Source organism: Tachypleus tridentatus, chromosome 10 (assembly GCF_004210375.1).
Source record: "Tachypleus tridentatus isolate NWPU-2018 chromosome 10, ASM421037v1, whole genome shotgun sequence".
NCBI lineage: Eukaryota > Metazoa > Arthropoda > Merostomata > Xiphosura > Limulidae > Tachypleus > Tachypleus tridentatus.
In genome coordinates this window covers 143646616-143659860 of record NC_134834.1, presented here as the reverse complement: position 1 = coordinate 143659860, position 13245 = coordinate 143646616, and the positions used below count along the sequence as shown (strand labels likewise).

General features: G+C 30.1%; 1 protein-coding gene across 7 annotated transcripts in view; it reads left to right on the top strand.

Moving 5' to 3' along the window:
* The window catches only part of LOC143230510 (AP-4 complex accessory subunit tepsin-like), a 58829-nt gene that overhangs the window by 10465 nt on the left and 35119 nt on the right, over window positions 1-13245 (top strand). For all 7 annotated transcript variants that reach the window (XM_076464200.1, XM_076464202.1, XM_076464203.1 and 4 more), the window contains exons 4-7: window positions 4817-4911; window positions 6230-6323; window positions 9933-10000; window positions 10436-10505. In XM_076464200.1, coding sequence (XP_076320315.1) covers window positions 4817-4911; window positions 6230-6323; window positions 9933-10000; window positions 10436-10505 — 327 coding nt within the window. The remainder of the gene's footprint in view (window positions 1-4816; window positions 4912-6229; window positions 6324-9932; window positions 10001-10435; window positions 10506-13245) is intronic.

Here is a 13245-nt window from a genome sequence, read left to right as displayed (position 1 = left end):
GTAGTGTATAAACTTTATTTCGTTTTTCATTAATAGCTTTGTGTCTTTCAATTAAAATTTGATATATATAGTTTCTGCATTATAAGTTAGCAAAATTACTACAAATAAAAAAATCTTTCAAATTCTTAATTTTTAATAGTGATAATGTTTTACTTGTTAACTCCTTAAATAAGAATGGACACTGTCAGTGCCTACCTGAAATTTATTTACTCATCAGATAATAATACCAACTGTTTAGCAGGGAGAGGTTTGAGGTTTTTAACACAACAATGCTCTGTGTGGTTCCTCTAATGATGAAGGGAAAACAAAATTAAGAAAATTTAAATGTTATTAGATGTGGGTGGTAATAATTATTAGGTCATCTTAAAAATAATTCTGGAAGCACATATGAAATATTATGGGATTAAAAAGATAAAGGTCTGTGTTGTTTTTTTTTAACATGAACCTGCGTGTGATACTTTAGATCCATCTGACATGAATTGCTCAACCAAAAAAACTCATTAACCTGGTAGATATTTAGATGAATAAACCATGCCATCTGGGGTGTTTGAAGATTATTGAATCCTCCTTTGCCTAACACCAGAGATATTTAACTTATACAAATTAGGGAGGTTTATTTTATGAGGTATTTGATGTGCACAATGGTGAGAGACCAGTAGAATTCAAAAGGTCATGTATGGAAGAAGAGTGAAAATAAAGCTTGTTGATTATCATGAACTACAGAAGCAAACTTGTTCTTTAAACAGCAATCAAACCTATCTTGATGGTCAAAACTACTAAAAAATTGAAAATAGCTAAAAATAGATTTTCCAATCTTTAGACAAAATTTATCCATTTGTTGTTATTATTTTTCATATTATTTTTCTTTTACTAGCCTACAGAAAATTTTTTATTAAAATGTAGGCAAATCTATTAAAACCAGGCTCAGGTTATAGAATTATTTTTATATTGATCCTTGAAAGAAAGGAGAGATATCAGTTGTTTCATTACCACTTCCCAAGTTTCTCTCTAAAGCCATTTAACACTGAAATCTACAGTAAAAATGGCTGGGTATGTTGCACCAAAATCTATGTCAGCTACTAAACAAACTTCTGCAAAAGTTGTAGAGTTATTTTAAACTGATTTCTGCCCTCTGAATTTATCTAAATTATTCTCCATTACCAACATAAGATTTTTGAAGTCATTCAAGCATTGCAGAAATGTAGAAGTCAGTTAAGCACTGTTATGCTAGTCAAAAATGTTTCATTTTATACTGTTAGCAAATGCAACTTTTTTATCACAGTAAATAATATGTTTATTCATGACAGTGTCTGAAGCCTTATTATTATTGATTATAGTTTTACAAGCCCCAGTAGAACAAATGGTTATGAATATTTTACTGAAACCTAGAGAGTAGTAATGATTGCATTACCAAGTATGTCATAGGATAATTTTAAAATTTGTTCAAGTGCTTTCATTTTTGTCCTAAATAATTTCTCTAAGTCCTCAACTTTTTGACATTGAAAACATCCAGTGTTTTACTGATGCTCATTAATTGGAAAATAACTTGTGTATTTTATAGCTCGTTAACCCTAAAGTTATAGTTACCTCTGTATTGAGCATGTCACAATATTTTACTTTGTTACATTCAAATTAAATTAAGCAATCTTACTACTAATTATACTTCTGAAATCAGTAAAATTTACAGAACAGGTGAAAGTTTTGTATTGTTTAAGGGCTATATCTACCATTGTATTGAAGTCAGTGTGATCACAAGTCATATTATTGATATGTGTCTCCAGAGCAGCCTGGCTTGTTTTGTTTCATTTCTATGTTATTATATAAAGACCAAGTTCTACCATGTAAAAGAGACTGATTTTAGTTTTGGTGATAGACTTAAGTGCTGTGTAATGTAAGTTTTATAGATTTCAGTTTGTTAGTGTTGATTTCAAGACTTGTGTTGTTTTCTTATTTCAGATTTAAAAGGTTTCATTTTAGCTATTAGTTATAACATTTTCTTCTTTCAGGGGGCTCACAGTGAGCTGGGGGAAGAAAAAACAAACAAGTTATTTGTCTTTTTCCAGCTCTACAAACACTAGAAATGCTTGTTTTGTTTTTAACATTGGATTGACATTAAAAATTGCAAATTATGTATTTTTGTGTAATGCCCCTTTCTTTGTGTCATGTTGGTCAGAGGCACGTGAAAACAGTCTAATTTTGCAGACCTTGTCTATTTATTCTGATTGAAACTAGTGTATATGAGAATATCACATGTACAAAATTACAAATTATAAAAAGAAGGAAAAAAGGTCATGGTCACAACCAGCAGCACATAGCTGGCAATGTTTCATTACTTTCTATTTGTTAATGACATCAGTTTTTTATGTATAATGTGGATTTTTTACAGTAGGTGTCTGTGATTTGTTGGTGATAAATTTCAATAATAAACATATAGTACACAATCCACTTGTTTTGAAATAACATATTAAAACAAGTAAAATGTATATACAAATGTTTATTACATACTTGATTACCACAGTTGTATCCCTAGCTTTAAATAATTCTCTTGTTTGTTTTTTGCCAAACATCACACAAGCTGCTTCAGTTACTTTATAACACAATCTGACAAGATGAATTATTCTTCTCTACCTTGTTGTTACAATGAAATTGATAAATTCACATTAAGTTTCCCACTATACAATTATTTTGTGACTAAAGCGATAGTCACACAGTCCAGATATATCCATCAATCTAGCTAACTTGAACTACATTTTGGACATTTACTATAGACTGATTGAGGCATAGAATGTTACACACAAGATATTATAATGCAATAATATTTAATTAAATGTGAAGCAGTCTCTGATGAGTCACAGCACTATTCAACTAGTTAGTGGGTTTTACTTTGCTGATGTCTTTAATGTAAACTTAACAGCAACATATTGCTAGTACCTAAAATATAATCTCGCTCTCAGAAAATTTCACTTAATACAACAAATTACAGATGTGGTTATTAAGAGACTAACAAAACCCAATATGAAGAACTTTTATCAAGTCTAATAACTGTATTAAGTTTGTTGACTTCTGTCTAGATTATTGTTTACCACCACTTTCTGTGAGCATTTTTTGTAACTTAGTACACAACTATGAATACTGTGTTTATTGAGGATTCTGTATTATTTATTAACTCTTTTGGTAGTTGTTAACAGAGAGTTGGTAATGTTAGTCTTAAAATCAGAATGTTATACCTTACTTATTTTATTATTTAATTGCCATGTTGTGATATATAGTCTGCAATGTATCATAATGATGCCATCTAAATCTTTATTTTTTTTTTAGTTTGGTAATATTCCAACCTTGGACTTCAAGGTAAAATCTGAGTAATTGTGAAAGTGTGTGAATGTTTAAATGGTTAAACTATGCTTGTCATATATGAAGATAATAGTACTTTGAAATAAAATAATGGAAATTCCAGTTTAAGCATATGAGCATGGTTATAAAAATTTTATGTCACATACAAAATATACATTTCTCAGGTTGTATCTTTAATATGAGTTTTGTATTTTTTCATCCCAAACCACAGAAAGGAATGGTAATTTATAAATACGGTAAATAACATTGGGTGTGAAGAAAAACAAAATGTACTTGTAACTTCACTCATAATCACCGATGGCCAGATTGACATTTAATTTTGCTCTAAGTGTATATAACTATGCTATTTGGAAGTTGTTATTTACCAGTAAAAGATTTTTAACATTGTAAATAATGATTAAGAGAATTTGTTGTTCTGAATAATAAATATTTGGGTTTGAGCATGTTGGATCAGATATTAAATTTCATAGTTTGTGCCCTATTACTGACAAAGAAAAAAAATTTCATTCTCTGCATTTTGGCACTATGGGTGCATTATAAGGATAACAATCAGAGTAGTGGCCCATGGGTGCATTATAAGGGTAACAATCAGAGTAGTGACTCATGGATGGCATTAGTTAATTGTCTTCTTAATAGTCTGTAACTTCAAATGTAGAGACAGCTAGGACTGATAGTCCTAGAATAGTTTGATGCAATGTACAATGACGACAAAGTATTTGTATCAAATGTTTTATAAATATTCTCTTTTTTTTTTTTTAATATGAAAGTAATCAAGGTGTTAGTGTTGTTATTTTCAAGTTGATCTTTCTGTTTAAAATATTCTTTGCTGATTATTATTTGATTTTGTTTGTTTAGGAAAGAACATCCTTTAGGAAAGAGTATGTAGATCAGTAAATTTATATTGTAGATGTTTTTATTTCTCCCAGTAAAGCTTTAGAAAGTTTTGTTTCATAAGGTATTTTAATTAAAACACTATGTTCTAGGTAGGATAAAATTCAATTTGCAGTATTTGTTAATTACCTCAAAAAGTAGCTGTAAAGTGTTTGTTGTTTTTATAAATTCTAGTTTCTAAGATATAAACATGTATCAAGAAATATTTTATTACCAAATTTATTGCATTCAGGATTAACAATGGCAAAAGTGTAAGTTAGAAAACCTGGATATTGTGTTGTTTGTTTAAAAATTTGGGCTTTCATATAATGAAAAAAAAATATATAGAAATTGTTCAGGAAGAAAACGTTTGATGGTTGAATAGATCTAATATTAAAAAAATCTTATTCTCCATGGTTTCATGATCTTGTTTGCAGTAAGTTAACCACATTTTTACTTGACAAAAGATTTGTTAATAAAATTCTTTACAGAAATGTTTAAAAGGTTAAAGTTTTTCATTGATATGAAATGTGTAATACATAAAAATATATTTAACATTCATCTGCTGTTTAATAATGTTTACATTTTTTTATAGATATTTGTTTAGGAGATGATGATGCTAACTGTCAAAAGCTTCTGGAATTCCTACTCTCCAGATTACAGCATGGGTCTGTGTATGCTAAGCTCAAGGTATGTTTCTGTCAAACTATACACAGTAAATTATGGATAATGTAACATTTTTTATTGTACTGCTTGTCTTTTAGTTAATTATATTCCTGATCTAGGCCTGGTGTTGACTTCTGGTTAGGGCACTTGTCCTCCAACATGTGGGTTGTGCATTCAAATCACATCACTGAACATTCTCATCCTGTTGGCCATAGGGGTGCTATAATCCCTTTTTTTTGTTGGTAAAGAGTAGCTCAAGAGTTAGCAGTGGATGATGTTGACTAAATGCCTTCCCTATAGTTGATCACTTCTAAGTCAGAGAGCCCTTGTGAGGCTTTGCTTGAAATTTAAAGAAACAAACTAGTATTTCTGAAACCTGGTAAAAGTATACTTTAAAAATGTGTTAATGTCTGATAGTCCATTGATATTTATATTTAATATACCATGAAATAATAACTTAAGATTTTTTTTTTGTGTGTATGTGCTGTTGGGAAAAATTGCAAGATATAAAAGTAACTCCTTAAGTGTCATGTTGGAAAACTTTTGAACCTGTGCTGTTTATTTTCACAAACTTACTCTTAATTTCTTTTCATTATTTCATGCAATTTTTAAACATACTCCAATGATTTTGTGATTTGTTGGATTTCCTTTACATCCAGATCTTTAAGAATATGCTAAATTTATATTGAAAAACATTAAAGTTTGTTATTAATAAGAATTGAATGAAAGTCAAGAACAGTGTATATTAATATGTAAGCCATGCTATATCTGTTATATCTGGTGTTTACGAGGCATTTTATCCGATACCAGGGCTCTCCAGGTTGGTTGGAACATGACAGACATAGTAGTGGTTGAGACATGAGATAAAATTCATGAACTTCTGTTAAAATTAGTAATAAACGAAAACATGGTGGAACATTCGTGGTTACATATTTTGTGTTTGTCCATCAAATGTTGCATGAATAATAAATAAAATTTGTAAAGAAAAGTTCCAAACCTTTGGAAACTTGATAAAAGAAGTAGTTTTTAAGTGTTGCATGTTTGATTATGAGAGAGAGAAAAACAAGCATTTGTTGAAACTTGTGAATTCTTAGATCCTGTTTTGAAATTGCTTAAAAGGAATTATTAGTTCAGCTGAAGTTATCAGTGAAAATTCTGCATTTCTTTCATTCGTTGTTTACTTTTTTGATAGGTAGTAACATATATTCAGAACTTGGTTGTCCAAACTACAGGTTATGTTTCTTTATATTCATATGGTATGTTTTGAAACTTGTCCTGTGCTTTGTTGAACAAAATATTATGTGCTTCTGTCATAACAGTTTTGTTTCGATTTTTTTAATAGGTGTTGAAGCTACTTGGATACTTAGTACAACAAGGGCACCCGTCATTCCGCGAGGGACTTCAGAGGGAAGAACATTACTTGAAAGAAGCAGCAGGTGGGTTTTGTAATCTTTAGGTTATCATAAAAATATTTTCTTGAATTCATTTTGTTACAAAAGTTACAAAATAGTTGCACAAGTGTTTTGTAGACACTATTTTTTCTTTTTTTTTTAAATTTGAAATCAGAGTTTTTAATAATAGCTTAAGTCTTCAACTCTTAACTCTTTCTGGGCCAAAGGGATATCTGTAAGATTCTGTAACTATTTTCCTTCTCACAGTATAAATACTCCACCAAATTGTATGTAGCTTAAAACAAATGTGTTAAATAGTATGTAGTTTAATCTTGAAAAAAATTATGATTTTATATATTTTTTTAAAATTATTATACTGTGAAATGTTGAAAAATTTGTTGAGACACTGTTTTCAAAAAATATTAATGTATTTGTTGTTCATAGAATTTTACCTTGTTGTTCAGTAAGTTCCATGTTATACATCTAGCTACTTTCAACTTGATTATATTTTTTTAACATGCTTCTCTTAATACTTTATTTTGTTGGTTGCAGTGGTCACGAATTCTTGCAAAAAATGGTCAAAAATACTGTAAATTCTGATAAATATTTATTGGTGACCTAGAGCCTTTGAAAATGGTATCAACTCTGGTTAATATAAATTCTTGGTTAATATGATAAATTTTAAAATCATATTCAACTAGAGGGCACCCAGTAGAGTGCACACCTCCACTATGCAGTGTTGATTGTATTTGATTCTCAAATAATACAGAAACCTATCTGTATGTTTGTCATCACCAATGGATGTGGACCATATTTGAGAGGACAATGAGGAATAAAATTTACACATGTCAACCAAGTTTAATTAAAATTTGATAATTTTATATTGAGTTATAGAACAAAAATAGTGTGAAAAATTGGTACCCATGTTAAAGGATTGTTTTTTCATGCCCTTTTGGTAACTTGATTTTGACCCTCCAAAAACTAGTAATTTCTTAGTTGGGTTGTAATTCAAATGTATATCAACTTTCATTCAAATCCATTCAACTGTTTTCAAGAAATCATGCTGACAAACTCAGATACATATAGGGATGAAAACATAATCTCCATTACCTTCAGTGGCAGAAGTAATAAGTAAGTCATTAAGTCAATAAGTCATTAGAATATTTTGGTGTCATCTACTCTACTTGCTAAGCCTAACTAAGCTTAACCTGATGTATTGTCATAGAAGAAAATTTCCATAGCGTTCAAATAATGTAAATTAGCACTAAAACATATTTAGGAATGAAACAAACATCTGAAGAAACTAGAAAATATTTTTCAGATTTGTGGATTGTTTCTAAGTCTTTTAAACTTTCCATCACATTCTGTTTTTCTCTATAAAAGTTACATCTGGTCACTTTCAACTATATAAGTTACTTCTCATGCTACTTTATTTGTGCTACTTTAAATGATTTGTAATCTGTTTATCCAATGATAATTAAATTGTGTGTAATTGTTCTCAAGTCTGAATTTTGGTATTAGTTATTTGGGTTGCAGCTACAATATCATAAAAAGATGAGAACATAAGATTATACTATTGAAACCGATGAAACCATCTGAGAATTAAAATATGGATGACTATATTTTCAAAGTACAATAATTTCTCCCCAAAGGCTTTTCAGAAATAAAGACTGAAACTTTTTAATTATCTGGGAGCAAATTATATTGGGTAAGTGTTTAAAATTGACAAATTATCAATTCTAAAAATTTAATTAAAAATGGTTGAAATAAGATTAGAATTATTAATTTTGCTTATGTTTTGAAATTTAACAGATGTCACTTGACACCTGAAAGTGTTTGTGGTCCAGAAAGGGTTCATAAACACATTGATACGTCACATATTTACATGTTATGTGTTATATTGCATATATTTCTAACATGGATGCATTTTGGACCAGTGTTTTTTAATAATTAAAAAATATTACAACAAAATCTTGGTTTGATAGATGATACATTTTTGTGAATCCAACAACTGCAAAATTAAGTAACTTTGAAAACTTTTATGCTGAAAGTATAAAGTGGTAATAGTTACTGTGTATATCATACTCTATTAATGTTATCACAACCCTTATATGTACAACTGTTAGTCTGAAACATATAGAAGTGGCTCTTGATGATGCAGAATTTGTTGGTTTTACAATTTTTATAATAATTCACTTTAGAAAGTGTAGAAAATCAAGCTTACTGGTACTAGTGGGAATATAGGTAAGTCTGTAGTTTTAATGATTCAGCAGTGATTTACCATAAGGTTATTTGTGAGGCATCTGTTTTGTTTTAATTTCAAAAATTTAAGTAGCAATGCTTTTCATTATTTTGTGGGAAACTGTCATCTCTCCATATACTAGAAAAACAAAAAGGTTTCATAAAATACAGGGTTCTTCAAAAAATGTTAACACTTATATGGGACTATCGTTTTTAATGGAAAAAGAATGGATAATATACTGTAACATGATAACAAATGTATCTTAATAGCTTCAAAATGTCTGAGTCTCCAGTTGTTCACCATCATTGCCAACACATACCTGGAATCTCCTTCAGGTTGTCTTCAGAGTCCATAGGCACATTTTCTGTGGTATTGTTGCAATCACATTTTCAATTTTCTGTCAGGTTTCACACATCATATGGCTTGGTAGCTAGCATAGACATGTTTCTTTACTATACCCCACAACCAGAAATCACAAAGCATGAGATTTGGCAAATGTGCTGGTCATTTCACAGGCCCTCCTCTGCCAGTCCATCTCTGCTCAAATTTTTTGTTAAGATGAGCACAAACATTTAAAGCAAAGTGGAGTGAAACATCATCTATCATTGTCATTTCAGTCAACTGCGAGGGAAAGAAAAAATATTTTCAGAAGTGTTAACACTTTTTTGAAGCACCCTGTACTTGACGTATAAAGAGGTGTTCGAAAGTGTGAAACAAGTTCCATGTTGCACCAGCTTTCAGTGAATTGAGGTTAAAATAATAGGTTGTCTTAGTGATTGATATTCATGGCACTTATGCAGTTGGTCGGTGTTTTATCTTTCTGCTAGATACAGCTGGTGGTGAATGGCTAAAGATTACACGATGTAATTATGATTTAACTGAGCTATTGTAGTTTACTAACTTAGTTTCATATTCTTATCATTGGATTGTGTTTTGCTGACCCCAAAATTCAGAAACTCTTATAAAAGTTTTTTATGTGGAATATGAATTACAGAAAAAAAGGTTTTTCTTTCCATAAATAGAAACCCAAATAGATGTTTTAATAGAGATTTCTATGTTTTACTTAACAGTTTTATTCAACTCAAGTATATATGTGTTTGAAGTAAGGTTTAGGCACTGAGATATTATGGCTAGGAGCTCTTTGGGTCACCAAATAACTAGTTAGCTACTGTTTTATTGTTTTTACTGTTTGATATTAATTACCAGTTAGTTTATATTCCATGTTTCAAGTGGGGTGGTGGTGATCAGAGCTGGGTTTATCATAATTTGATTAATGTCAGGATAACTAGGTTTGGTTTAAGGAGGATAAACCTGTGATACACAGAAATTTTCAAAAAATTCTTCTAATACACCATTTTCTGTTTAATTGTTTTGTAACAAATATTTATTGAATTGTCATGAATGCTTTACAGCTTGCCATGGACCTCCACAACCTCTTTATGGTATTGAAACCTATAGACTTGTTCGTGCAGAAGCAAAGGTAAATAAATATCATGACATTTGTTGCATGAGAGGTTGCGAAAGCTACACCAATCAATAAATGGGTTTAAAAACACATTCAGTATGTGCTCTACTAAATGTTAGAAAAGTGCAAATTCAATGATGTTATATAGTTGGAACTGTAATATCTTATTGTTAAGTTTTGTTTATGCTTGTTTCTCTTGAAAAACAGTAAGTTTGCCAGTAACAGTGGGTTTGATCTGCATGTAAATATCTTTTTTTTTGTCATAAAATCAATTCTTGTCTAACAGTTTAATTAGCAGGAAACCTTATTATTGAATATAAGAATTCTAATTTAAGAGTATAAAAACATTTAGTCTTTATTGGCAAGAAAAAAAAAACTGATGCATTTAAGTCATAAATGTGCCTACAGTTACTTCTGTTCATTCTTTGTGTGTTTCACTTTTTGGTGCAGAAACTTCTGGTTTTATTATTTGATGAGACTGAAAAAGACAAGTATGATGATGAACCTCAGATTTCTGTTGGTATGTTGCTTTAAGTACCAGTTATATTTTTTATAAATATATTCAAGCCAGATTAACTAAGCATATTTTATGTAGATTTAAACCTATAATGCAAAAAAAATGCATTTGTTACCTTTAATACTTTATCATCCGTTTGTCTTCCAGAGATCTTGTAGCCAAAATTTTAAACTGTAAACTAAAATTTTTGTATTCTGTAACATTTGAGAATGTGCCTGTATCTCTCTCAACAGGAGCTTCATCAATTTGACTGACCTTGTGACCTCCTTGTAATTGTTTAAAGTCTTTATAGATTTCATACTAATAACTTTTAATATGGTGTGTATATCTTCACAAATTTTCTTTCGGTGAAATTATGTTCTTTCATGTACAAAAAATCATACTTTTAATGAAGTATTTTCAGTCAACTGAAAAAGATTTGTATTTCAATATCAAATATTTGTTTTGAATAGTGTGCAAAGTGATTTTTATGTTAAGATTAAAAGTACATTTCTTTATCTCAAAAATTTCAGATTTCATTTGTGTAATTTCTAAAATCTCCTAAATGTATTTCAGATGTTTGATTTCAATAAAACTTTATATTTTATCTATTATTTTTTCTACCCTAACTCTATACACAGTTGGTCAACTTGACCGACTTTGTAACCACCAAAAAAGTAAGTAAAAATAAGTCAATTATTCTTCCCTCCCATTCTAGAATGACATCAAATGAAACAAGATTCTCATTTGTTTTATTCTAAGTAGCTTTAAACTTGTACCAGTATATATCTATTTACAAATGCATTTTGTTTTATTGCCCTTTGAATTGCATCTAACTCCTACTCTCATATGTGCAGCTCATGGTAGACTACTGAATTACCTTACCCATGCACTACTCCAAACTGCTTATGTGCATGCCTCATGAAATATTTATTATATTATTATTATTTATTTTATTGAATCCAACCTAAATTAACCTAAAGAGATTCCTGTTTGTAAATCTCATTTATTTTTATAATAAATAAAGTATAATCATGGTAAACAAGAAATAAAGCAATTACCCAGTTGTCCTTTTTTTAATTTATGTTGACTATTGATAACACTTAATCATACTTTTTTTCTATTCTAATGGTAGTTGTGCATTAAGTAATTTTTATTTAATTAAATAATGCACCAAAGAATATAGAATAATAACATGCAAAAAGCAGAAAATTGTTATTTAACAGTAACAGTTTTTCTGGCTTTATAACCATATGACAAGAGCTTTTACAAGTTCATTCAAGCTAGTTGTTGTGATTTCTGTGGAAACCAAAGTAGTATTACAAGTGAAATTGATAATTATCAGTTCAGAACACTACATAATATAATGTCATTGGCTGTCTATATAATAACATAATTAAATATAAAAGAGAAGTATTACAAGTGAAATTGACAATTATCTGTTCAGAACACAATATAGTACAGTAAAACCTAAGGCGGAATTGCACGGGACCGAGTAAAATTTCCGGCCTAAGCAGGTTTTCCAGTTTAGACAGTGAACATGCATTTCCTTAATTATATATATTTTTTGAGTGGAACTCTTTGATAGATTGTTCAGGCAGAGTATTCATGATGAAACTTTGTAGAATGGACAGCAACTGTCTGTTGTTGAGGCACAAGTATAGAGGACGATGTTTCTAAAGTCTTCCACCTTTTGTCTTCAAGTCAGTGTGTGTGTGTGTGTGTGTAGGTGCTGACAGTTTTTTATAGTGTCCTGGTGGATTGTGAAGAGTGTGTTGTGATTGGTTGATTTATCACTGTTTCTGATTGGAGAAGAGATTTCCTGGAGATTCAACCAATGGGAGCTACAGGTTACTCACCTCTAATCCAAATTCTTTGTTAAGTGAAGGTTTAATATTGTTAATATAAAATGATTCTTTGATTTTTCTTGTCTTCCAGAATTTCTCTGTTTTGATGATTCTAGCTTTCTCCCAATTTATTCTGTGTCTGGTTGATGTGCTCTGCAATGGCTGAATTTTGTGTTTTCATGAGTCTTGTACTATCTTTATGTTCTTTTATTCTTGCTAGTTTTCTTTCCATTTCTCCAATGTATGTATTGTTGCAGGAACAAGGAATTTCATAGATGACGTTTTTGAGATTCTCTTTGGTAGGTCACTTTGTTTTTTACCAGAATGGACCTTAAGGTATTGTAGGATTTCCATCAGTTTCTGTGTTGAATTTTTTGGCTATGGATTTGAGTTTTTCACTGAAATGTTGTATGTACGGTAGGTAAATGGTGGTAGTGGTGGTGACTTTCTGATATTTTCTTTCTGTCGTGGTCTTCTTCAAGGAGTTTTAGATGAAGGAGAAGGTGTAACCATTCTGTTCAAAACTCTCTACGATCTTATGGATATCTTATCGCAAATGTTTTCTGCTCTCTTGTTTTAGCATTGAGTTATACCATGCTTTATCGAGGTTGGATGATAGGATTGGAAGTATAGGTATCTGTCCATGTGGGTGGGTTTTCTGTGGTTATTTGTCTTGTTTGCTGATGAGTATGTCAAGAAACGATAGACTGTTTTGTTCCTCTATTTCCATAATGAAGTGGATTCTTTTGTCTACAAAAATAGACATTCAAAATATACATAAGTACACAAAATCTTAATCAAATTTATTTTTAGAAAGTGTCCAATTTCAACTGTTTCATTTTTTTAATAGGCTTTCTCATGCCATTAAAAGAGAACACCAATTCTATGGCCTTTTCATGAAGTTCATTTTCCCTTTT